Consider the following 27,166-nt stretch of genomic DNA (forward strand, 5'->3'; position numbering starts at 1 on the left):
GTGCTCCCCCCAGCTAGCCTCTCTCCCCCACTCCCAGCCTGGGCCCAGGGCTCTGGCCTCCTTGGATTCTTCTAGACTTATTGAAAGTGACATTGACTTACCAGGTAATTAAAGAGACCAGGAAAAGAGAGGAGGGAGGAAAGGACTGAGAGATAAGCAAATTAAACAGGGGGCCTGGGGCCTTCCCACAAGTGCCCCAGCTCAGCTGGTGACCAAGACAGGCAGGCCTGGCTCAGGCCTAATGAGTCCAGAAAGGTCTGTTCCCTTTCCATTCCCCCGAGGCTGTCTCCCCCTACACACATGCAGAGGGGCACAGGCAGGGACAGCATCTGGCCCCCCACCCCATTCACCATAGCCTGACTACCCCCCACCCCAATGGGGCACAGGCAGTGATAGCATCTGGCTCCCTCCACCCCATTCACCATAGCCTGACTCCCCCCCACCCCAATGGGGCACAGACAGGGACAGCATCTGGCCCCCCCACCCCATTCACCATAGGCTGACTCCCCCTTACTCCAATGGGGCACAGGCAGGGACAGCATCTGGCCCCCCCACCCCATTCACCATAGGCTGACTCCCCCTTACCCCAGTGGGGCACAGGCAGGGACAGCACCCTTCCCCCGCCCCCCAAGCACAGGCAGGGGGTGCCAAGCGGGGGCCTGGCATCACTCAGCTGGGAGCTCTGGCCCTGCTCCACATATGCCCCTGAAGGAGCCAGGCCCTCGAGGCTGAGGATGGGGGCAGCTCATGGCCTGGCCCACCCTCAGCAGAGGCAGGACTGGTAGAAGGAGCCAGAAGATCTAATCCCAGCTCTCTGCCCTTCATCCCTCCACCCAACCACCTCCCTCTCTGGGCCTCAGTTTCCCTTTCTACAAAAAAAATGAGGGGACAAGACTTCACAGCTTTTGAGGTTCCTTCCAGCTTTCAGTCATCAAACCACAAATCTAGCATTGAAGGAACCTCAGGGCTCGAGTCCATCCCCTACATTTTTAGAGGAGGGCCTGAAGCCCAGGAGGGGAGTGACCTGGGATCCCGGAGTCCAGACTTGGAAGGGACCTAGAAGTCTCCGGTGTGGCCTGGCCTCCCTGTCCTTGAGTGAGGAAGGCAAGGCGGGCAGGGCTGGGCAGAGGGAGTGGGGGTCACCACCAAGCTCCTCCCCTCCTCGACGTCCCTCCCCAAAGGGCTCTGGCCGCTCCCCGAGCTCCACAGCAGCCCAGGCTCTCTCTCCAGGGCCTCGGCACCTGGGTCCTGTTTGTAGCAATGGCACAGGAGCCCGTAGCAGGCTCGCAGGCGGGTTGATGCCAGGTCAGGCCCAGCCAGCATGTCTGTTAAATCCTATTAGCCTGCCAGCCTTTGATTAATTTGGAGGTGAATCTCACCAAAAAGGTGAGATGACTCATTTCCCTGCCTGAGGGCTGCTGGCATGTCAGGCTCCAGGTACTGTCCTGCCCTCCCAGTCCTTGCCCTGAGCTGACTTCACTCTTTCTGGCCCCCCCCTCCCCACTTCCCTGATGAATGTCTGTCTTTCTTCCAAACCTGACCTTGGCCTGGTCCTCTGCAGGTAGCTCTTATATCCCTGGGCAGATGGAAAACAGGTTGGCAGGCCGAGAAGAGCCTTAGAACAGAGAATTTTAGAGCTAGGATATCTAGTTCAATCCCTCTCCTCTATTTTGCCAAGGAGGAAATTGAGACTCAGAGAGAAGAAATCACTTGTCCGAGGTCTAACCTCGGACCCCAGCCTGGGGTATAAGAGCTTGGGGAGGGACAAGGAGGGGGAGGGAGTCAGAAGGAAGTGAGAACACAGTTTGGGGGTCGGGGTAGAGAAGGTCGTCCGTGTCCAGATGCTGGGTTCCCATTGTCTGGGTGGCCGTACCTCCCCACCCACCCCCATCCGCTCTCTCTTGGGAGAGCTGCCTGCTGGCCTGTCCTCAGCCCTCATTCTCTAAGACAGGTGAAGGTAAAGGTTGCCTCCCCTTTCAGCAGGAGGGAGACTTTGGCCAGCTGAGGCAAGAACCAGAGGCAGGGCTGTCCGCTTCCCTCCCCTACACTGCCCACTTCTAGCCCACCCTGACAGGGAGAGGAGCTCTCCCTAGGCTCCCATCCTCTTGACACCTTCCCTCTCCGCCATCTCTGTCTCCAGGACAGCTGAGCCTTCCTGGGACTGTCCTGTTCATTTCAGGTGTGTGGGACTTTTCCCACTAATAAATATTTGAATTTATTGTAATGCTATAAACTTTGAGTCATCTGCAGCTAAAAATAAGGACCATTTGGAGAGCTGGGGAGAGCTGGGGCCCTAGCTCTGAAGGCTAAACCCCTAGACTCTCCTGAAAGGGGGTAAGATTAGTTCCAGCCAGCCCAGAGAGTGGTAGCATCTTTGCCTGGTGTCTTAGGACACCATACCAGGTCATGCCCCATCCGAGGCAGGACCCTCTCTGGTGAGAGTCTGACCCTGAGGGCTGCCACAAAGGCTGACCTGAAGGGTAAGTAGTGATCCTTCCTTCCTCGGAGTCTCTGGATCAAACCAGGAAGGCAGGTGGGAGTTTCAGAGGCCTGGCCTCCAAAGGTCATAGATTTAGAGCTGAGAGGGGTCTTAGAAATCCATGGAGACCACTGCCCTCATTTACAGAGGAGGAAATTCATAGGTGGCTTACCCAGAGCACCATAGATAGGAAGTGTCAGGAGCAAGATTTGAACTCAAGTCCAAGGCCCTGTCAACATCTCTGCCAGTCTCTTGCTAGTAGGGGGAAGACTCAGGGCCAGGTCTACCAAGTCATGGAATCCTAGGGTTTAGAGCTGAGAGGGACCTTCGAGCTCATGTAACTCAAACTCCTTTTTACTGATGAGGAAGTTGACAAGTCTTTCTCAATTGCTCATTGTTACAGTGTTGCTGTTACTGTGTACAATGTTCTTCTGGTTCTGCTTGCTTCACTTTGCATCCGTTCATATAAGCCTTCCCAGGTTTTTCTGAAATCATCCCCCTCAACATTTCTTACAGCATAATAGTATTCCATTACATTCATATGCCACAACTTCATTCCCCAACTGATGGGCATCCCCTCAGTTTCTAATTCTTGACCACCACAAAAAGAGTGTCTGTACATATTTTTGTACAAATAGGTCCTTTTCCCTTTACTTTGCTCTCTTTGGTATTCGGACCTAGTAGTGGTACTCCCGGATCAAAAGGTATGCACAGTGTGATTGCCCTTTGGCCGTAGTTCCAAATGGCTCTCCAGAATGGTTGGATCAGTTCACAACTGCACCAACAGTGCATTAGGGTCCCAGTTTTCCCACATCCCCTCCAAAATGTGTCATTTCCTTTCTTCTCATACTAGCCAATCTTGTAAGTGTGAGGTGGTACCTCAGTTGTTTGCATCTGTATTTCTCTAATGAAATAGTGATTTCGAGATAGCTTTGATTTCTTCTTCTGAAAGCTACTTGTTCATATCCTTTGACCATTTATAAACTGGAGAATGCCTCTTATTTTTGTAAATTTGACTCAGTTTCCTATATATTTGAGAAATGAAGCCTTTATCAGAGAAACCTGCTATAAATTACCACCATCCCACCCTTGCCCAGTTTCCTGTTTTCCTTTTAATTTTAGCTGCACTGGTTTTATTTGGGCAAAACCTTTCTAATTTCATGTTATCAAAACTCTCCATTATACTTTCCTGTTATCCTTACTGTCTCTTATTTGGTCATAAACTCTTCCCCTTATCCATGGATCTGACAGGTACATTTTCCCGAATTCTCCTAATTTACTTACGATATCACCCTTTATGTCTAAATCGTTTATCCGTTTTGACTTTATTTTGGCATATAGTGTGAGGTGTTGGTCTACACCTAGTTTTTGCCATTGCTTTCCAGTTTTCCCAGCGATCTTTGTCACCTAGCGAATTCTTGCCCCTGAAGCTTGAATCTTTAGGTTTCTCAAACATTAGATTACTGTGGTCAGTTACTACTATATACTGTGTATATAATCTATTCCACCGATCTACTACTCTATTTCTTAGCCAGTTCCAGGTTATTTCAGTGATTACCACTTTGGAAAATCTGTATGTGTTTCAAATCTGGTACAACTAAGCCACTTTCCTTCACTTTTTTTTTATGTATTATCTTGATCTTTTGTTCTTCCAGATGATTTTTTTATCTTCTTTCTAGATCTATAACATAATTCTTTGTAATTTCATTGGTGTGACACTGAATAAGTAAACTAATTTAGATACAGTTGTCATTTTTATATTGGCTCAATCTACCCATGAGCAACTAATTTTTCTTCAGTTGTTTAGATCTCTCTTTGTATGTGTGAAAAGTGTTTTGTAATTGTGTTCATATAGTTCCTGATTTTGTCTTAGCAGATAGACTCACGAGTATTTTATGTTATCTACAATTATTTTAAATGGAATTTCTCTTTCTGTCTCTTCCTGCTGAGTTTTCTTGGTAATGTATATTGATGACATATGTGGATTTGTTTTATATCCTGAAACTTTGCTAAAGTTGTTCATTGTTTCTACTAGTTTTTAGTTGATTCTCTAGAATTTTCTAAGTATACCATCATATCATTTGCCAAGAGTGGTAGTTTTGTTTCCTCATTGCCTATTCTAATTCCTTCCATTTCTTTTTCTTCTATAGCTGGCATTTCTAGAACAATATTGAATAATAGTGGCAATGATGGACATCCTTATTTCACCCCTGATCTTGTTGGGAAGGCTTCTAGTTTATCTTCATTACAGATAATGCTTGCTTTTGGTTTTAAATAGATACTATTTGTCATTTTAAGCTCCATTTATTCCTAAGATTTCTAGTGTTTTTTAATAAGAATGGGTATTGTATTTTGTCAAAAGCTTGTTCTGTATCTATTGAGATAATCATATGATTTTTGCTGTTTCGGTTATTGATATGGTCAATTATGCTTATAGTTTTTTTTTCCTGATATTAAACCAGCCCTGAATTCCTGATATAAATCCTACCTCTGAAGTGTATGATCTTTGGGATAAAATGTGGTAATTTCCTTGCTAGTATTTTATTAAAATTTTTGCATTAATATTCATTAAAGAAATTGGTTTTTAGGTTTTTTTCTCTGTTTTTGCTCTCCCTGGTTTTAGTATCAAAACCACATTTGTGTCATAAAAGGAATTTCATAGGACTCCTTTACCTGTTTTTTTTTTCAATTAGTTTATATAATATTGGAATTAATTGTTCTTTGCATGTTTGATAGAATTCACTTGTGAATCCATTTGAGGCTCTTCACCTTTTTGGGTCCTGAACCCTTTGGGCAGTGTCTGGTGAAGCCTAAGGACTTCTCCACAGAATAATTCTTTTAAATGCATAAAATAAAAGAAAGTCAAGGATATTGAAATAAGATTATAAAAAAATTTTTTTTAAAGTTCATAGACCCCAGTTTAAGAACTTCTGATCTAGTCCAGGACAGCTAGGTGGCACAGTGGATAGAGCACTGCACCTGGGGCAGGAAGACCTAAGTTCACCTGAGCCTCAGTTTCCTCATCTCTAAAACGGGGATAATAATAGTTCCTATTTCCCAGGTGGGAGGTACCTCCTCCCCTACCTCCTGGGATCTGGTGAAGTAACCTTTGCAAACCTTAGAGCTCTATATAAACTTGAGCTCTTGACCCAATTATTATAAAGTTGGGGAGCTAGAATCCTACTGGACCCAGACTCGAGTCAGTGCTCACAAGCACTGGACAGGAAGACGGGCCAGGCTGAAGACTCCCCCAGGAGCCCCTTTTCTCATAGTTTTTCCTGGGCCTGTCTCAGGTGTATTATGGCCTGTGACTGAGCCTTCCCTGTGTCACTTAACAGCAGTAATAACAGCTGACGTTTCTGGAGCACTTTGCAGGTAACAAAGCCCATTATCCCATCTGATCCTGTGAGGGAGGCAGGGCAGGGATTATCCGGCCCCACTCTGCGAGGGGAGAGAGACCAAAGCTCATGGGACAGGGACTGCCCCTCGGGGCCTAGCACAGGACCCCTGCCTGAGCAGATGCTTGCCCAGTGCCAGCTGAGGAACAGAATGAAGCTGGTGGGGAGAGGAGAGGGGAGGGGAGGGGAGGGGAGAGGAGAGGAGAGGAGAGGAGAGGAGAGGAGAGGAGAGAGGAGAGGAGAGGAGAGGAGAGGAGAGGAGAGGAGAGGAGAGGAGAGGAGAGGAGAGGAGAGGAGAGGAGAAGAGGGGAGAGGAGGGGAGGGGAGGGGAGAAAAAGGTCACTCCAAGGAGGCCAGGGCCAGAGGTAGGGGTTGGGGTAGGTTTAGGGCAGAAGGACACAGAGAGGGCCAGTGAGGCTGGTGACGTCCCTCCCAGACTGGATGCCTTCAATGGGATTTCTGTTTAGGGCTGGTTTTGGACTCACTGACCTGAAGTGTTCTTGGCCCCAGAGAGCAGACTAGGGGAAGGTGCCCAGAGGTGGTTTCGATTTGATATCAGGAAATCTCAGATCCAGCCAGTTCTCTTTCTCCCAGGCCTTCAGACAAAGGCGTCTAAGCTGGCCCTGAACTTAGAGGAATGGGAGAAGCCAGGTTCCAGTCCTGCCTCTGCTGGTCCCTCCCTGTCCCTTCTGTTTGCCTCAGTTTCCTCCTCTGTAGGATGAGGGGGCTGGGTTCGGTGGCCTCCAAGCCTCCCTGCCCAAACAGCCCACAGTTTTTCCAGCGGCTCTTAGGACTCTGGGGCCAAAGTGACGATGGCCTGAGGGGGAAGCTCTTGTAACTTCCAGGAGCCAAGACCTTGGAAAAGCAGCCCGTGGTATTTGGGGGAGGGGAAGGGAAATTCCCCGCCCCTCCCACACTGGGGGGTCAGCTGTTCCTCCAAGTCCCTGTGTACCTATGGGGGAGTCCTGCCCCATCTGGGAGCCTCAGTCTTTTCCCAGATAAAAATGAAAGGCTTGAATTGGATCAGAGGTTCTCAGCCTGGGGTCCATGAACTTGGGTTGTTGTTTGTTTTTTGGTTTTTTTTTATATATATCCAGATAACTGTATTACATTATAATAGGTTTTCTTTGTAATCCTATTCATTTTTTTTTATGCATTTAGAAACAGGATTCTGGGAAGGGGGCCATAGGCCTTACTAGACTCAGGTCACAGGGGACCGTGCCGGTGGAAAAGGTGAAGAACCCTTGGATTAGATACTTTCTGAGCTCCTAGGGTCCCGGAGCTAGGAGAGACTTCTGATGGCAGCTCCAAATCCCTTATTTTACAAATGAGGAAACTGAACCACACAGACATTAAGTGATTTGCCCAATCTAATATCTCAGACAGAATTTGAACTCAGAACTTTGAGTCTACAACATCATGCAGTATGAACCATGCTGAGCACCCCTCTAGCTCAAAAATTCGGTGATCTCAGGATAGCCGTGACCCAGGGCAAGAGAGATCCTGCCCTCCTTGACCAGGCTAGGTGGGATTGGGGTAAACCCTCTCTTCCTCCCTCCCAGAAGAGCAGAGGTTTGCTGCCAGCCTGCACTTAACCCAGTCCGAAGGTTGGCGACCAGGTCACTTAAATAAAGGGTAGGTGGAAGGCTCCCCCCCTCCCCAATCCTTTCTAAGGAGCTTCCAGGCCTGCTGGTCAGTCCACTAGAGAAAGCCAGAGGGTTATTGCCACAGGCGATGCCTTTTCCATTTCTGCTAATAAAATACGGAAGAAACAAAACAATTTGCAATTCCAATAAAATTCAAACAAATCTTCGTGCTGAGCAGATTCAATTATTCAGCTGTTATTGAGGGCAGCCTGAGAAATGGAAGCGTCCAGGCCCCAGCCCCTCGACTCGAACTCCTCCAAGTGTCCAGTGAAGGTGGGGGAGGGGAACAAGAGAGGGGAAGGGCACCAGAGGGGACCAGAGGGCCAGAGAGAGACAGCTGGAGAAAAGGACACAGATAGAGAGATAGCCAGACCCGGAGAGACACAGACCTGGGGAGAGCTAGGGGGAGACGACAGGGGAAGGAGGACAGACAGATGAAGGAAGAGACAGGACGGCACGGAGGGATGGGAAAAAAGAGAGAAAGGACGGACAGATAAAGAAGGGTCAGACACAGAAAGATGTGAGGGACAAAGGGATGGAGCCAGAGTGCGAGAGAGGCAGGTGGAAATAAAGAATGGTAAGCAGGTGGAGGTGGAGGGATGGAGAAAGAGAGAGGGGCAAACAGGGAGAGAGACAGGGACCAAAATGGCCAGGAGAGCTTGGGGAAGAGGGAGATGAAGAGAGACAAGGAGGTTCTAGAGAAGAGGGAGAGGGACAGAGACCAAGACGGAGAGAGGCCTAAAGGAGAGATCAGGAAGGAGACAGACGCCAGGGCTCTAGGGGGTGGAATCAGCTGTGGCTGAGGTTGTCGGGACCAAGCTTGGGAATCAGGATCAGTCCTGTGCCGAGGATTAGGGATGCAGACAGGGAGCCTAGTCACTTCTAGGTCATAGATTCAGAGCTTGATGGGACCTCAGAGGCCATCTCTTGTGACCCCCACCATTTTACAGGGAAAGAAACTGAGACTCAAGAAAGTCGAGTGACTTAACCAAGGTCACATGGGCAGTGTCTGAGGCGGAATTTGAACCTAGGTCCCCAGACTCCAGCCCCTTCCGTCACACCGCATTGCCCTGTTTGTGTTCTACCAGAGGGACTGGGGTAAGATTTAACGTGTTCAGAACCTAAGTAAATGTAGGTTATGTGCAAAATAAGTGCACGGTGATTTGGGTGAGAGATCAGAATTATACTGATTATGGCCCAGCCCCACCAGCCCTCTGCATGGGGCTGCCCCACTCCTCCCTGCCCTGCCTTGATCATATAATATGGCCCCCATAGAGATGTTACAGTGTACAGGGCGGGGCCCCCCTACATACAAAGAGTTATAGAACAGAGAATGTGAAAGGCTGGAGGGGCCTGAGGACAGGGGATGTCAGGCCTGGGAGGGGCCTGGGAACAGGGGATGTCAAGGCTGGGAGAGTGACAATCATCAAAGGTAGAATTTGAAACCAGGTCCTCTGACTCCAGAGTCAGCATCATCTGCACTGTGCTATCCTGTCCTGCCTACATTGGGGAGGGGTCTTTGATATCTCCATTTCACATGTTGGGTCCTTGAGGTGGGCCCAGGGTCCCCACAGCAGATTAGCCAGAACCTGGGAGCATCCCTCCTGTCAGACAGTGTTCTTTCCTCTCTGGTTGTGTGCACACCCGCTCTGTGTGTGTCTGCCGTTTGCGTCAGTGTGTACAAGCTGTCCTCCCTGGGTAGCACGGAAGCTCCTCGAGACAAAAACTGCTTCGTTTTTGTGTGTGTGTGCCCCTGGTGCCTAGCCACAGGTCCTGGCTCCTGGTCGGGTCTCAATAAGTGCTCGCTCATTGATTCATGCTTGAATGCATACCTGTCAATATGTCAACACGTCTCGTAGCCAGGCTGTTTCTCCTGGTCTCACGGAGCCCCTATGACAGACTGAAGGCCAAGAGAGAAAGAAAGAGGGATGACATGAGCAGCTCTCCTAGGAGTCATGTGGGAGTCTGCTGGGGAACAATCCAATCTTTGGTCAGGGGTGATTCTTCTTCTCGGACCTGGCCCAGAAGAGTTCTAGCACGTTCCCTCTCATTCATTGGCTCATAGATTCAGAGCTGGAGGGGAACGGTAGAAATGATCTTGTCCAACCCCCTCATTTTTACGGAGAAGGAGACTGAGGCCCATGGAGAGAAAAAGTGACCAGTCTAAGGTCTCACAAGAGTTTGAGTGGCAGAGTCAAGATTAGAACCCGGGTCTCCCAACAACTAACTCCCTTAGGACCCACAAGGCTCTGTGCTAAGCATACAAGAATGAGTAAGATGGCCCGTGGGGTTAATTAGGGATGAGCTCCTGGCTGCCCATCCTCTTGGGAGCCAGGACCAGAGCCCTGGGGACAGGTTCATTGGCCAGGCCCCACACCAGAAAAGGGATCGGGGTCCCTGAGAGCAGAGCAGCACAGCCAGGCCGGCTGTCTACACTGTGCCGGCTGCCGAGGCTTCTGGGGCCCCAGGCGTGCAGGCAGCGGCAGGAGCTGGGCGGTAATTACTGCCGGTGGAAAGCAGTCATTAATACAGCGCTGGGGAGCTGCTTGGCGGCTGCCAGGAGAGACGGGCTGGGAGGAAATTGGGAGCCCTGTAATTTTCCCCCCGGGGGTTCAAGCCTGTCATTCTGGCATGTGACAACACAGGGGATCAGGCCATCACAGCCCCGGCAGCTGGTGGGAGGGGGTTTGATGGAAGGGAGGGGGCCGGCTATGCTGAATGACTTTCTCCTCTCCCCACGGCTACTACCCCCTTAAGGGGAAGAGAGGAAGCCAGCCCCTTCCTCCTCAGATCTCAGGGAAGGAGCCCACACCCCCCTCAGCTCCTGGGTCCAGGGAAGTGGTGGGGGGCCTCAGGCCATCCCACTTGCAGGTTATCTGGAGGTCCCTCCATCCAGGCCTGTCTCAGGACACTGGGCTGTGGGCCCCCATTCCTCCCTTCCCCCTCCCCCACATCCCACAGGGGGAATCCCCAGGCTCTCTGCCCTGCAGGGCCCAGAGCACCCTGGCCATGGCAGCAGTGGCAGGGCGCTCCCCCTCCTACGGAGCTCACCCCTCAGTGGCTTCATTAGGCATTCCTCCCATGTCACCAGCTAATTAGTGTCATGTTAATTGAGTATTCAGGAGGCTGCCACCTCCAAGGGTAGTGGTGTCAGGATGAAGGAGAATGCAGATGTACCTCTTGCCTCCCAGCCCCATCTTCTGCATCTTGCCCTTCCCAGCAAGGACCCTGGCGTGGGAAGCCTGGGGATCTATCCCTGCCCCAAACCCTGTGCTGGGAGGGCATCGTTCAAAGGGTCAGGAAGTGACGGGAGGACCTGAGTTCAAGCCACAGCCCACCTATGTGACCTTGGACAAGTCCTTTCCCACCTCTGGGCCTCAGTTTCCATCTCTATAAAATGAGGGGTTGAACTAGTGGCCTCTGAGGTTTCTTCCAACACCGAGTCCTAAATCTCCAGGAATTTGTGAATAACATTAACAATAACAGTTTGCTTTCTCTAGTGCTTCTAGGGTTTCAAAGATGATCTCTGGCTACATAGAGGGGACAGACCCCCAGGTGTCCCTGGCCAGGGTCCTTCCTGTCACTGTTGGGACTCACGGGTGCTCATGCATGCACACACACACACACACACACACACACACATACACACACGCACATCATAAGGGAGGTAGTTGCAGATTATTATTTCATTTTTAACCAAATAAGAGAGCTGAGAACCAGAAAGATGAAGTAATTTGTTCTGGGTCAGAAGCAGGATTTGAACCCAAGACTCTTTATCCACAAATCCTGTGCTCTGTGCACTAGAGCAGGCTCGGTCTGTTAGGGAAGTGCCCCTCCCTCTCTTGCCAAATGCCTGCCTTCATTGGGAATGGGCTGGTCTAGTGGGACCTACCGCTCCCCACCTTATCATCTGAGTTAGCCATTTTTGCCCACCAGCCCTTCTGTCCCTCCCCTAGTCCAGCCTCCCAGATTATTCCTATTTGTTCCTCTAAGGCTCTTTGTTGATGCCTTGCATATAGCTGCAGGCCCAAGGCCAAAAGTTCCCTTCAGCAGGAGGACAGAGTGGAGATTATTTGTGAGACAGGCTGTTGGATATGGTGGGGAAGCTTCAGAGGCCCTTCTCCACTGCCTCCATCTCCACACTGCTATGCCCTCTTTCCCACCCCTCCACACTCCTCAGTAGCCAAGGGACCGAGCTGAGGATCCTGGGGGCAGCCCCACAGAACAGGTAGACAACTGGACAAGTGGGTGTCCTCAGTGCCTAGCATGCTGTCAGGCACACAGTAGGTGCTTAATAAATGCTGGTTGAGGGCAGCTAGGTGGCACAGTGGATCGAGCACTGGCCCTGAAGTCAGGAGGACCTGAGTTCAAATCCAACCTCAGACCAAACACTTGACACTTACTAGCTGTGTGATCCTGGGCAAGTCACTTAACCCCAATTGCCTACAAAAAAAAATGCTGGTTGATTATTGATGGAGTTTGATGATGAAGACATGGACTCGTTTCCAGGTTCAGCAGCTCACTCACTTTGGGCAGGTCACTGGGGGGCTTGGGAGACCCCTTCTAGCTCTAAACCCTGTGGGAGGCAGGCATCGTGGTACAAGCTGTCAGAGTCAGAGGTTAAAATCCCATTTTTGTTGAGAGGCAGTGAATAGAGCACTGGACCTGGAGTTAGGAAGACCTGAGTTCAAATCCTGCCTCAGATACTTACCAACTGTGTGATGCAGCTCAAGGCACGGAAACTCTATGTGCCTCAGTTTCCTCATCTGTAAAATGGGGATAATAATGGCACTTGTGTCATTGGGTGGATGTGTGGATCAAAAGCACTTTGCAAACCATAATGGACTATAGAAATAGTAGTGATTATCATCTTCAAATCCCTGAAGGCTAACACACATAAAGGGATCCAGGAGCATCTCAGGGCTAGAAGGGACCTCAGGAGGATCCACCCATGTCATGGGAGTCCCAAAGAACCCCTTTCACAGCTCACCAACCTCTCTGACATTTCTATAGAATTTCAAGGTTTACAGGCACTTTACATCATCTGATTTGCTCCTCACAACACTCCCATTTTGCAGATAAGGAAGCTGAGCCGGGAAGAGTTCCCATAGCTTGCCCAGGGTCACAGGTTGTTGTTTGTTCTTCGTGGAGGACTGTGACATCAGGAAGGTGATGCCATGACATGCAAGTGAATTGGATTGAAATGAGGCAGGGCTGTGCCAGGTCACCAGCCTCACTTTCTCCTCTGGAGCCATCTGGGTCCAGTAGCCAGCTAGAGATCAGGACGACTGGAGATGGCCCCACATGCAGTGGGTAGGGCAGGATTTGAACCCAGGCTCTCCTGTTTCTCAGTCCAGCACTCTATGCCATGCTGGGCCCCAGGCCCCAAGGACATCTGGGTGACCGGTGACTGGCCCAGCCCAGCCCAGCCCCCATTCCCTTTGCGGCTCTAATCTCCCGGACCGGAAATCAGCACTTGGGAGACAGCCAGGAATATGAAGGGGGACTCGTGTCTCCTACCAGCTACATTAAGCCCCACTCCAAGGCTCTGATTTTAATTGGTTTAATATACTCGTTAATAACGATGTCTATTTAAGACACCTGTAAAAAGCCCATAACGTTCACTTAATGGCAGAAATGGCCGCTGACCTCCTTTCCATTCAGACTTTTAAATTACGCTTACAAGGCCTTAATGGAGCCGTGAACAGAATAGGGGCAGAGGAGAGGGCTCATCAGTCTGAAAGGCGCGTGTGTGTGACCGCACACACACATACATGCGTGCGCGTGCGTACACACACACACACACACACCACACACACACACACAGACTTGTGAGCTATCAGTCTCGGGCAGCCCCCCTATGCCTTCCTTCCCTCCCAAACTACCTTAAATTAAACATCTTTGTCTTTGGATGTATTCTGTATTTTGTCATCTCCCCCATCAGAGTGTAAGCTCCTTGAGGCCAGGAAAGCTTCCTAGCACCTCCCCCACAATGTGGCCCATGACTGACCCATCTGAACAGGTGTGTCTTGGTGCCCTGTGTCCTTCAGTCATGTGTCTGTGTGCATCCTTCTGTGTTTGGGAATGTGTGGGTGAGCCTTACACAGACCCAGAATTCCGTGCCTTTGAGTTTTCTATGTACCCGTTTGTAGTGTGCGTGTGTGCGTGTGTGTGCGTGTGTGTGTGTGTGCATGTCTATATGTCTACACCCTACAGCGTCTACCTGTCTACACCCTAATGGGCCTCAGTGTTCTATGGCCTTTGAGTTACATAAGATCATCGAACGAGAGCCAACAGAATCCTATGGTTTTTACGTGTCTGGGTGTCCGTGTGTACTTGTGGGTGGGCAGCAGGCCTGGAGGTGAAGCCCTGCCCATTGATGACTCCTGGCTCTGTCATCTTTTAGACTGAAGTGTGAGAATGTCAGGTCGATCGATTCAGCTCATCTCAGCATTTGTTAGCACCTACTGTATGCAGAACCCTCTGCCAGGCACTGGGGGAAGTACAGAGTTGAAATCATCCATGAACAAGCATCTATTACACACTTACTGCGTGCCGGGTCTTGTGCTAGGTGATGGGGAGACACAGACAAAAATAGAACAGTCCCTGCCCTCCAGGAGCTTACTCTTCAAAGGGGAAATCAACCTATGTACATTAAGTAAAGACAGAATATATACTAAGTCAATACGAGGTAATTTACCAATATGATTTCATTCTGCTGGGAGCCATGAAGGGCTATAGAGCGGGGCAGAAGCTGTTCTCTTTTGGGGGTACTGTGGTGAGGAAGCCCTTCTCCATCAAGGCAACCTCAAAACCCTTCTCAACCTTCAGGATTTTCTGACCAATTCTGATCCTCACAATTGTGGACAAAGGATCCTCAGAATTGTGCGCACCGTCCACTGTAGAGGGCAAAAAATCTCCTTCCCCTATCCTTCAGTCAGTGAGTAAGCATTTATTAGGCACCAATTCTGTACCAGACAGTACTGGGGATACAAAGGCAAAAGTGAAATCTCAAAGAGCTTCCCCTTTAATGGGAGGGACATGAAATATACAGAATGTATCCAAATGAACCAGGGATGCCAAGAGGGAAGAGGTAAGGAGAGACGGCATTCCAGGTGTGAGGGACAGACACCCGGAGAGAGGAAATGGAGGGCTGCGTGTGGGGAGTAGCAAGGGGGCATGTTCGGCTGTGACGTGGAGTATAAGTCCCCCAGGAAACCCACCAGCAGGAGAGGGAAACCCTGCCTCCCTCGGAGATGTCCCCCAAGTGTCCCTTCTCCAGCAGCTCTCGCATTAGACCGTGAGCTCCTTGAGGGCAGGGGCTGCCTTTCTCTGGCTCCCCAGAGCTTAGCCTGGTAGCCGACACACAGGAGGCGCCTAATAAGTGCTAGCTGACTGACTGGCCTGCATCTGGAGATAGACGCCCTGGCTTAAGCTCTCAGTTCTGCTTCTTGCTGACTGTGTCCTTGGGGCAAATCAGACCTGTTTCTCCTCTTGTGAAATGAGGACCCTGGAAGGACCCTGGGTTTGATTTGGAGTCACCAAATCTCCACTGTGCTGGCAAGTCATGGCAGCCTTGTAAGGACTGAAAGCGAGACTGGCTTAGTAGATCTGGGGTTAGAGCTGAGTTCAAGTGCCACCTTAGGTAGGTTTCCTAATCTCTCTGGGCTGACTCAGTTTCCCCATCTATAAAACAAAAGGATCCTCTTATGAGGATCAGTTGAAGGAATAGGAGAGAGCCCAGAGAAGTGAAGACTGGGGGCATCAGGGGGCGGGGGGGGGTCTGTGGGGGGTTGTGGTTAGACATGATAGATGCTTTTAGTATTGGAAGAGGGAAAAGTCTTGTTTCACTTGGCCCCAGAGGATAGGAAGAGAACCGTGGGAATAGAAGAGGAAACTTTGGGCTTGATATTGCAGGGGAAACCTTCCTGACAATCAGAGTGGTCCAACAGAGGGATGGGTTGCTTTGAGAGGTATCATCCCTGGAGATATTCAAGCAGAGAGTAGATGGCCCTCTGGTGTATGTTATAGCGGGAATTCCTTCAGGCTGTGGCATAGACCAGATACTGCTGATGTCCCTTCCAGCGCTCCAGTTCTGTGATGTCAGGCTTCCTTCCCTTTCAGGAAATGTCTGTGAAATGGGCCCAGGGCAGCCCCTCCCCCATCTGCTTGGCCTAGGCCATGGATGAGCCAGAGGGAAGCCTGCCCTCTCTGGGTGTCAGTGGACTGGAGGAGAAGTAAGACGGGGGTTGGGGTAAAGAGGAAAGAGTCTCATCCCACTCATGTGGAAATATTTGCCCATCTTCATAAAGTATGTGTGAAGTGCTTATCTGAGGTCTTTTTCCGTACCATTACTTACTGGAATGGAGCGTGTGCAATTGCATTTAGCCCCCATAGCCAGGACTCAGCACAGCCCAGCTTTGGGGATGGGGAGGGGGCGGCTTGGCCCCCTAGGGGAGCCTTGGCCGCAGAGGCAGCTGGTAAGGCTGTCAGGGCCGCCCCCACCCCCCTTCTCCCAAAGGTGACTGAGCCTGTTAGCGAGGTTTGGGGGCCCTGGTTAACGTCTCCCCTACTGCAGCCACCACACAGGCCTCTAGGACCTGACTCTAATGGAGTCATTTTTGTTGCCATCTGGGTGCTGGCTCGGGGCGCCTCCTGCACAGCAGCTCCAAGCTGTTGACAGGCCCCTCCAGAGCTCCTGGGGCCAGGGTGTGAGATGAGGAGAGGGAGGGGATATGCTGGGAAGCAGAGGGAGAGGGGCCAGGGAAGTCGAACCAGCTCCCAGCAACTGACTTCCCCCAAACTGACTGGGAGCTACAGGACAGAAATCGCACAGACATTGATTTTTGCTTTTTTTCTGGGAAAAAAGAAAATTCCAAGCCTGACCGTGTCAGACCCATCCCAAAATGGACCAGGCCTGAGGTACTGTCTGTAAAAGCCACTCATTCTATAGATGAAGATGCTGAGGCCCAGAGAGGTTCAGCGGAAGGGGCCCCAGAGGCCATCTTGACTGACCCTCTCATTTTACAAAGGAGGAAACTGAGGCACAGAGAAGTCATAAGGGGTTAGCTGTAGAGCTGGAAGGGGCCCCAGAGGCCATCTTGACTGACCCCCTCATTTTACAGATGCAGAAACTAAGGCCCAGAGAGGTCAAAGGGGCCTAGATGTAGAGCTGGAAGAGGCCTACAAGGCTGTTTGGACGGTCCATTTCACTCCTAGGTGCTACCAGACATTTCTCCAAGACTCTGAGTTGCTTGGAAGGGGCCGATATTTGTCAGTAGATGGAGTTTCCTCCCCAGGGAGTTTCCTGGACCAGTGAAATCACCAGTCCAGGCCCCAGGCTTAGCCTTGTGACAGAATCTTCAATTCAGTCCTCCCCAACACCATAAGCATTTATTAAGCACCTATTGTTTGTAGGCACCTTGGCAGGCTACAGAGTCACAAGTGAGATAGGTCCTGTCCTCAGGGAGCCTTTATTCTGGGAGAAGGAAACAATCCACCACGTCCACAGAGAAGCAAACACAGAACTTACACTGATAACATAGCTCGTCCCTCCGGGCCCCCAAGATTCAGGTTTGCTCCTGAAGACTGACCCACATGGCGGTGACCCTCTGGCTCACCGTCCCCACCCTCAGTTTTGTTCCAGGGAAATTCCAAACAGAGATTCATTATAACTGGTGTCTCCATGCCCCGGCCCATTGTGGGTGAGGGAACCCCCACCAAGGCCCACCCAGAGAAGCTTATGGTCTCAGGTGAGGTCCAAGAGACATGCAGAGAAACATCCTAGAATGAGGAGAGGCTGAGAGTTACGAAAGCAGGATCTAGTCAGACTTGATCCTGTGACTTTCCACTGCCAGGGCCTCAGTGCCCCCCTTAGGGGGCTCTTCCCTACCCCCAGGTCCCCCAGGAAGAGCCCCTTCTTTGGGCCTCAGACAAGGTTCCCACCGCTTCTCTGCAGGGCATCAGGACACAACTCTTCACAATCTCCAGTTCTCAGGCCTGAAAGGGACTTTCGAGATCCTCTGTCCAGCCCAACCTTTTCTAGGTCATGGACCACCTCCCCCATCCCCTTTTAGCCCAGTCTACTGAAACTCTAGGCCTCTTTAAAAAATCATATTTGTAAATACATAAAATAAAATACAGAGGTCTCTTTAAAGACCAATTATATTGGAATACAATTATCAAAACAGATTGTTTTTAAAAACAAGGTCACTGACCCCTGATCTGAGGCCATGACCCTTATTTAGAAGACCAAAAAACCCCTCAAAACAAGACTCTTCAGTATTAATGACTTGCCCAGGGTTACAGAACAGAGCCACACTAGAACCTGCCTTCCAAGCCCTCTGCCCCCTGATTGCCCACCTGGCCCGGCCCCATTCAGAAGTCTAGGAAGGAGAAGAGGCAGGCAGAGGGGCCCGGGGCCAGCCTCCGGGGCCCTAAGGGCCCCCTTTCCAAATGACTCTGTGCCAGGCATCTCCCATCCTCCCCCCCTTGGGGTTTTAAACACCTAATTTATTCCATCTATTAGATAGATCTTGTAGATTTAATCATTTTCACAGCTGGTGGCTCATTGGATACTCAAGATAAACTCCAAATGAAACCATAATGGGAAGGACAAATGAGTTTTCACTCCAGAATGGCAGAAACTTGCTTGGGAGAGGGTTTGAGGGGCACGAAAATATATACAGATATCATTTTTTGTCTGCAGCTACTTTTGCTGACTACAGTAGGTTACTACAGTTAATTTCCCCAGTTTTGTTCATCTGTAAAATTGCATAAAAGTGACATTTTTGTGCTCATTATAGCTGCGGCTGATTTATAGCGGGTAAATGGGAAGCTTGCCTCCTTTTTCTGGGACTCTCGGAGTGGCGCTAAGCACCCATGAAATTGCTTGTATAATGTAGTTTAAATCCAATCTCAGAGAAAGATTCCCCCCTTGGCCCAAGTGACATTTCCATTCTCCACACCGACTTTATTTTAGGCCACTTAGGAAGAACTTTATCCAGGAACCAGGGGCAGGTCAGAGCAATGACCTCCTTTCCTGAGTGAGCTGCGGGAGGGCTGGGATCCCGGGCAGAACTGGCTCGGGGTCCATCACTGCCGCCCTGGGCTAGAATGGGAGCACTCCCAGGGCGGGATGTGGAGCAGAGACCAAGGCACAGGGCAAATTGGAGTCTAAGGGGAGGGGGAGAACAGGCCTACGAATGTACCCTCTCCCATCCTCTCGTGGAAATTCAATTCAGCAGGCATCTACTGAGTGTTTGATCTGGCCCCGGCAGTGGGGTAATAATAACAGCAAACATTTTAAAGCACTTTAGGGTTAGCAGCACACTTTACATATCATCCCGTTCCATCCTCGCAATGACTCTGGGAGGTGGGGGCTGTTATTGTCCTCATTTTACAGATGGGAAGACTGAGCCTGAAAGGAGTTAAGTGCCCAGGGTCAGAGGCAGGTTTTCCTGACCCCAGCCCTCTGTCCACTGCCTGCTTAACCAAACAGTCCCTGCCTTAAAGGCTTATGTCCTGCTGAGGGAAAGCCAAACATGCACAGAGAAGCATATAGAATGTTCTTTCTTTTAGTCTAGGGCTGTGATTTCATCAAGAAAGCAACCTCCCAATGAAGAAATGTCCTGCACCAAAGCTGTGCCCTAGCTGTCCTGCGGCTTAGTCTCAGACAGCTGCAGGAGCACTGTGGAGGGGCTGGACCTGACCCCAGGCCTTCGGTCCTCCAGGTCCCCTCTCTCTACACTACGTTATACTTCGTTTCATGTAAAATGTAGGGCTCAGGACACCTGTGACTTCATTGCTATAACGAACTCCCAGGTGTAGAAACTCCTCCTGTCCGGGAAGTTGGTACCTTCTCTGTCTGCATCATAGGCAGAATTTGAACGCAGGTCTTCTGTTGTCAAAACTCAGTTTCTGTCCGTGACCCAAGGCTGCCTCTTCATATACAGTCTATACAGAGTAAATACAAACTTGTGTTTTATAGGGAAGGGCACCTGGCCTATACTTTGGAGGAAGCTGGGAATTGTGCAAGGAGGAGGGGAGGAGAGAGATCATTCCGAGAACAGAGAATGCACTTTACAGGATAGTGAGCCCCCAAAAGTCCTCCAAAGTCAGACACTCTGATCCAGGTCACTTCTAAATCCTATGAAAGAAAAGGGAACCCACGCCACCCATGGTAATACTGGAGGAGAGCTGAGACCCTTCCAACAAGCATCATTGGAAGGAACTGGAGAAGATTAGCCTGAGAAGACAGGAGAGGCAGGAGTGACCAGTGGGAGGGGAGTGAGATGGCAGCCTGGGAGAGGTGTGGGATGGCTGCCTGGGAGGGGAGTGGGATGGCTGCCTGGGAGGGGAGTGGGGTGGCAGCCTGGGAGGGGAGTGGGATGGCTGCCTGGAAGGGGAATGGGGTGGCAGCCTAGCCCTGCAGGACAGACCTGGGAGCCTGAAGAGGGTGAGCCCAGCTCCACAGAAGAAGAAGGAGCCTCCCATATGGGCAGTGGGCCACCTGGGGAGGTAATGAGGCTGCTGTCACCGCAGGTGTCCAGGCAGAGGCCAGGTGACCACTGGTCAGAGATGTTGTAAAGAACGTCCCCACTGAGATGCAGGAGAGACAAAAAGGCTGCTGAGGCCCTTTCAGCCGCTGCCTAAAATGAAAGGTCCATAGAACAGGGCCAGGGATGGTTTGGTCTGGGTCTTTGCCTCCTCAACAGCGAGCAGTGTTGGTGTACAGTGAGTGCTTAATAAAGACTTGCTGGCTTGCATTGAAAATGGAGCCAAATGGGGAATCAATTCCCCTGCTTGCCTGGCACCCATTGGTGTTTGCCATTGAGGTGAAAGGTCTGCCTGGGATAGCCTAGAGAAGAGAGGGACGGTCTGAAGAGGGGATTCAGTGTCAGCTGGGGCGACCTGGGGCAGGGGAGGGAGGAACAGACAAGGAAGAGGAGGGGCACGCCCCTTACCACGCCCTTCCCTGCAGTGAGTCCTGCCCTGGGGGGTGGAGACCTGCTCTGGAGGAGGTATGGACGCTGAAGAGGAGATACAGGGACCCCAAAACAGGCGACCCTGAACTCTGCCTGACCGACAGGGCCTAGGGAGCCATCAGATACCACCATCTATTGAGTACGGACTGGATGCGGAACCCAGACCGTGGCGTATTCCCAGAGAATCCTAATGACGGCTGTCATTGAGATGGAATGAGCCACTGACCTTCAGTATTCTAAGCAAGTCTCAGACTGGGAGAAGGCACCACACTGCCTCGGTGGAGGGAGTTTCTTTTGCTGGGAGTTCCCCTGCACCAACCAATTAAATCCAGGGTCCAACCTCTATCCCTCCTGGCCTTCACTGAGATAGCAGAGAGTGAATTGGACAGGGATTCAAGCAGACCTGGATTCCAATCCTACCCACCTCCAGTGCTTCCTGGCTGTGGGGCCTCAGGCCAGTGGCTTAACCTCTCAGTGTCAAAAGAGGCTAAGAAAGGTGCCAACCATTGTTAGTGGAGGGACTTTCCTTACTTGGGAGTTCCCTAAACCAGTCTACTCCCTATTCCTTTTGCTCGTGCATGAGACACATATACACACACAGAGGAACATATATATATGTATATTTATATATATATGAATATAAATGCATATATATGTGTGGGTGAGTATATGTATGGATAGAAAGAGAGAGACAGACAGAGAGACAGAGAGAGACGGTTGGATTCAGGACAACCTGGATTCAGACGCCACCTAACTGCTTACTACTATCTGTGTGACCTTGGCGGACTTGCTCAAGTGCCGTGAACCCTGGGCAGCTCTCTAAGACCACAGATAACAAGAGGGCTGCGGTTCTGCCAGGAGAATCACAGGTCCTTGACACACTGTGGGTAACTCCAGGCCTGGGAGGTAGGCAGTACCAACATTTTGATCCCCATCTCCCAAGTGAGGACATTGGAGCCTCAGGAGACCCTTGGTTCCTTCTGGGGGGGGCACTGGGTGAGCCTGGGCTTGGAGGGGGCTAGAAGGCAAGGGAGGGCTGGGCAGGGGAGGAGAGAAGTCCATAAGGGAAGGTCTCAGGGCCATCCTGCCTGCGTTGATGGCTGTTTGTTTTGGCTAACAGCTTGGACATTTAATGTGTCATGTAAATTACACTCTTCAACCCCATTACTGACAGTTCATAAATAAGGCATGGCCACCCGATCATCCTGCTGTCAACAGCGGAGACAGGGTGAGGGAAGAAGGCAGGCGGGTGGGCAGGCGGGGTCCCAGCACCTTTGGGAGAAGCCAAGTGGGGCGGGGGCTGCCAGCCCCACCAAGTCTAGCCCTGGGAAGGAGTCACAGTGACGGGTGCACTCCAGAGGCTGCTTCTCTGAGGACAAGCACTGCAGCCAGCCTCATTAGCCAGGCCCTGGTGCCTCTGCTGCTCTGATGGGGGCGGGGTGGAAGCCTGTGGGAGCCAGAGGGGCTCACAGAGCTTATGGTCTAATGGGAAACCAGGGTGAGGTGGGGGGCTTACGGGGGTCAAAATTAGGCAGGTAGGTGAGGAGGTATTTACTGAGCACCCTGGGTACCCAGTGCCAAGGCACATGCTATGGAAGAGAATTTAGAACGACCTGCCTTCAGGGGGCTTCTCATCTTTATTTTTTTTGGGGGTGGGGCTTCTCATCTTGCTAGGGAGAAAAGACTTGGCCAAAAAAGTTCCCCAAACTCCTCTGCCTGGAGATATAGATACATTTATTTCTTTGTTTGTTTACAGATATATTCATATATATTTTTTAAATTAACCAAAATCTATTTTCTTGCCTCACCTTCTCCCCTCCTCTACCTTGAAAAAGAAAGAAAAAACATCACCCTTACTTACAACAGATATTCTCCCTGGCTTTTAAAACCTTCCGCCATCCGGCTCCAGCCCACCTTTCCAGGCAGATTTCATGTTTCTCCCCTTCATCTTTTTTTATGCTCCAGCAAAAATGGCCTGATTACTGTTCCCTCAACTCCAGATTCTGCCCTCATGCCTTTACTCAAACTATACTGGATGCCCGGCATGCCCTCCCTCCTAGCCTCCACTCTTTGGACTCCCTGCTTCCCTTCAGCACTCAGCTCAACTCCCCACTGCAGGAGGTCTGGCCCAGTTGGGTCAGTCCTGGTCCAGGCCCCTCTGTCTTCCGGAACACCCCCTCCCCCAGCTGTGAGTGTAGGGATCACAGATCAGAACCAGAAGGGACCTACAAAGAGCCCACCTAGTCCTCATTTTGCAGAGTGGTACCTGGCAGAGCTGGGATTTGAACCAAGGACCTCTGATTCCAAAGCCAGGGTCCATTCTCCTGTGCTCTACTGCTTCTGATTAAGAATAATTTGTAATCACCTTTAGCTGGCTTTGGGGAGAGAGTGAAGGGATGACTGGATAAATGAGGGATTGAGTGAAAGGCGTTTCTTTGAAGGGCTTCCTCTGGCCCAAGCACCACGCTAACGGCCAGCTTACAAAGGAGAAGATGAGGCAGTCTTTGCACTTCTTAAGGGGGTCTTGTTCTAATTGGGGTGGACATCTTGTAAAAGAAAGTTTCCCAGCAGCACATGGAAATCCTCTGGGGGCGCTGGGCAGGATGGATGCCAAGGCCCAGAGGCCCTCAGGTTATGTAAGTCGTGATGAAGGTGTCTGAGGGCCTGAGTGAAGAGGGGGGCACCACAGGAGGTCCTGAAAACAAGGGCTTGTTCAGCTGCTGCACATTCACAGTTTAGAGGGGCCAGAAGAGAACAGAGGTATTGGAACCCAGTAAATCCAACACGGGGTCAGGGCAGAACAACTGGTGCCAATACCCAGAAGGAAAAGGCCCGGAGCCCCTAGGGACACTATAGATCAGACGTCCTGGAAGGGAAGAGTTAGGGAAGAGGAAGTGGCCCCATCAGCCCTGAGGGAGCTGAGGCAGAACAGCTGGTGTTAATACCCAGGAGGAAAGGACCCACTATTCTAGAACAGAAGTCCAGGGTGGGGGGACCTCCTGATAAGATTTGGGGAAGAGGAGGGCCCGTCAAGCCCTCCTGGGGCAGCGCTCCCAGCCCAGAGAGCGCTCTGACGCTTGCCTGTGTCTCTGTCTCCTAGGTGAGCCAGTGAGCTCCATGCATTCCCCGAGGTACCCGAGCCCAGCAGAGTTGGACGCCTATGCCCAGAAGGTGGCCAACAGCCCCCTCAGCATCAAGATCTTCCCCACCAACATTCGGGTCCCGCAGCACAAACACCTTAGCCGCACGGTCAATGGATACGACACGACGGGCCAGCGCTACAGCCCCTACCCGCTGCACGCCAGCGGCTACCAAGGCCTGCTGGCCATCGTCAAAGCGGCGGTCTCCTCCTCCAGCTCCGTCTCTGCCCCTGCTGCTGTCTCCTCCTCCTCCTCTTCCTCCTCCTCAGGCAAAGGTGTGGTCAAGAGCGTGGAGGGCAAGCGGACGAAGCTGTCGCCTGCTGCTGTGCAGGTGGGCATCGCGCCCTACCCCGTGTCGAGCACTTTAGGGCCCAGCGCTGTCCCCTTGGGCTACCACGGAGGGCAGAAGCCGCTGGAGGGGCCTGCTCCACCCCCTAACGTCACGGTGGCTGCCTCGGTCATCCCTCTGGCCGGGCGTGGGCTGGCACTGCCACCATCTAACCTGCCCTCCATTCAGAGTATCATCTACCAGGTCAACCAGCAGTGCCAGGCACAGGGCTCCCAGCCAGCCTGCCAGGGGGTAGCGGTCACTCACCCCAGCCCGGCCAAGCGCACCGCGGCGGCCACCCCCGCCGGCTTCTCGGCCATGGCTGGGTCCACCATGGCCTACGCCAGCGCCATGCTGCCCGACTGCCGCAAAGGGGCTGAGCTGGTTGTGGGGGCCACGCCAGCCATGGCCCTGGGGGGCCTCAAGCCCGCCGGGTACCCGGATGGCAGCGGGGCCGGCCTGGACTATTTAATCTGGCAGCAAAAGCCGCAGCAGCAACTCCGGCTATACAGTGGGGGCAGCGGCGGGGGCGGGGCAGTGAGCAAGTCCCCCGAGGTGTGTGGGGGCGGGGCGGGGGCCGTGGCCGCCACCCGCCCCTACCTCCTGAGTGGGGCAGCCGGGGACAAAGTGAACTCCTCCCCATTGAACTGCGTGGGCATGCACGGGAACTTCTCCGTGGGCCCCTACTTCGCTCCCCCGTGGAACAGCATCCTGGTCACCCCCAACAGTGACTGTTACAACCCCGGGCCGGAGCTGGGCCCGGGAGCCCGGGAGCTGGCTGTGCACCCGGCCGACGGGCTGTCGGGCCTCCCCAGCAAGACGGTATGCAACACGTCCATCCTGAGCAGCAGCCTCCAGTCCCTGGAGTACCTCATCAATGACATCCACCCGCCCTGCATCAAGGAGCAGATGCTGGGCAAAGGGTACGAGACGGTGTCCGTCCCCCGGCTTCTGGACCACCAACACGCCCATATTCGCCTGCCTGTCTACAGATAAGGCCCGAGGGCTCTGGTCCAGACGGACATGAGGAGGGCAGGGAACAGGCCGGAGAAAGAAGGCCAGGAGCGAGAGGAAAAGGGCCACATTCCCACCGTGTGCCCCTCCTCACACCTCCTCAGCCCCCAAGGGGGGAGGGGCCCAGGCCAGGGCAGCTGGGAGACCCTGAGAGGCTTTGGACACACGCTCCTGGGCCAGGAGGGAGGGGCAGAGCGGGGTCCTGAGCATTCGGAAGTGGGGAGCATAGGCATCGGTTACTGCTGCTCTCTGGCAGACGGCGGGGGGCGGGGTGCTGCTTGGAGGAGAGGGGGCAGCGGGAGGTCTGACCAGAGCCCCGGAAGACAAGGCAGGAGGGTCCACGCCCACCCAAGCTCTGCCGTCGCTGTCCAGGGAAACCCTGCCCTTGCACTGCTTTGCAAAAAAAAAAAGAAAAAAAGAAAAAAGAAAGAAAGAAAAGTGAATGACTGGGGACAGTCTAGAAAAAGCAAAAGAAACCACTTGGAAAACATGGATGAAACCACGTTTTAGTTACCCCTCCCGCCCACTTCTGTGTTGGCTGCTACCAAGACGGAGCCCAGTCCCCTCCAGCCCTTCCCACTTGTCTGGTACTGGGCTTCATCAAATCCTAGATTGGATGAGTGGAAGATGGGGCGGAGCAGTCCATGGGCTCCTACTAGGGGGCGGAGAGGGGCGGGGAGGAGGAAGGATGGGGGAGGGGCCAGACTGTGGAATCCCATTTCCCTCCCACCTTGACTCCCTGGCCCTCTCCCTGCGGTCCACTCTGGATGCAGCCCCCTAATCCCCCAGCCCTCTTGGCAGAAATAAAAAAAAGCCCAGAAGTAAAGGCCACCCGAGGAGGCCCCACGACTGTCCTGTCCCTGCCCTTCCCCCCCCCCAATCCCCTGGGCAAGCCAGCTCTGCAGCAGTATGCACAACCTCTTCCCCCTGGCCCAGGTTGCCTCCCTCCTGAGGCATCCCAGGTGGGGTCGAAGCAGACACTACCCCCCCCATCCAGGGCAGTCTTCAGGGGTCATTGGAGCCTTTGGAAGGTCTCCAGACCCTGCTGCCCACTGGCCGCTCTCCTCCCTTCGTCTTCCCTAACCCAGTAGGAATTAGAGAAACATTAGATTTTCAAAGCCCAGGACCCATTCTCCCTATCCCACCCCAACTATCTCCTTTATTTTCACCCTCAGATTTTTGCTTTTCTGAAATTAATAAAAAGCAACCTGCCTGTCATTCTCACTCCCCTCCCCCACCCCTAGCCACCAACTAAGTTAGTGGCTTTATTTCCTGGTCCTTGAGTATTTATTTCACATTTTCTTGGGACCCCCCTCCTAAGTCCTTCCCTGCCCCCAGCCATTCCCCAGGTCCGCTGGTGGAGTGAGAAGCTTAGAATCCCAGGGGGTCTGCATTCTAGAAAGCCCCTCTGCTTCCCTCACCTCCCCTCACCTAGGGCCCCAAGCTCTTCTTCCCCTCCTGCCCACTGGTCGCGCTCAGACAGAAAGCGTTCTGCAAGGCCTGTGCAAGCACTAAGTGCATTTACAAATCTCTGAGAATGTTTTTTGTACTAAAATTGACCATTATATTCTACTGTGAGAAGTGCTGTCTGCACTATATTGTTTTAAAAAGAGAAAAAAGAAGAAAATGCGGATGTATCTCTGATGTCGCTTTTTCTTTCCTTCCCCCACCTCCCCAGAAGTACAGTCAGGGCTGTTAAGCTACCTGCTCCTCCGCGCTTGTTCTCTGCTCCTCTCAGAGCCCGCCTTCCTCCCGCCCTCACCTCAGGCCCACAGGGCTGGGGACCCGGGATCGTGCTGTAAGGCAGTCAGATGAGATAGACCTGGCACGAGAAGCTAGGTGAGGAAGGGACAGAGGGCTAGAAACTGAGTCACAGATAGCAATTCTGGCACTAGGCGAACCCTGAGAAAGGCGGGTGGTCTACTTATTCCCACTGGTTCAGCTGCTGGGTCTTGGAGGAGTAACCCCTCCCCCCTAGGAGGAGTAAGAGTGCTTGGTGGTGGGGAAACAGAGCCTGGGCATTATTGAGGCTGATGCAGGAAGCAGGCTAGAACTGTCCTGAGGAGATGCTCCCCTGGAGAGACAGCTTCCTCTTTTAACTTTTATTCTCACTAACTACGTGGAGCACCTGTAGTCAAGGCAGACTTCTCATCTGCGAGTTCCCTGTACAAATGA

At 52.0% G+C, this 27,166-nt stretch overlaps 1 protein-coding gene across 1 annotated transcript in view; it reads left to right on the plus strand.

Moving 5' to 3' along the window:
* Nucleotides 1-26,628, plus strand: part of FAM222A (family with sequence similarity 222 member A) — a 78,856-nt gene extending 52,228 nt beyond the window's left edge. The window contains exon 3 of the mRNA XM_020980078.2: nucleotides 23,610-26,628. Coding sequence (XP_020835737.1) covers nucleotides 23,610-24,973 — 1,364 coding nt within the window. The 3' untranslated portion in view covers nucleotides 24,974-26,628. The remainder of the gene's footprint in view (nucleotides 1-23,609) is intronic.
* The last annotated feature ends 538 nt before the right edge of the window (nucleotides 26,629-27,166 follow it).

The sequence above is a fragment of the Phascolarctos cinereus genome, unplaced genomic scaffold (genome assembly GCF_003287225.1).
Source record: "Phascolarctos cinereus isolate Bilbo 61053 unplaced genomic scaffold, phaCin_HiC Scaffold_4;HRSCAF=312, whole genome shotgun sequence".
Lineage (NCBI taxonomy): Eukaryota > Metazoa > Chordata > Mammalia > Diprotodontia > Phascolarctidae > Phascolarctos > Phascolarctos cinereus.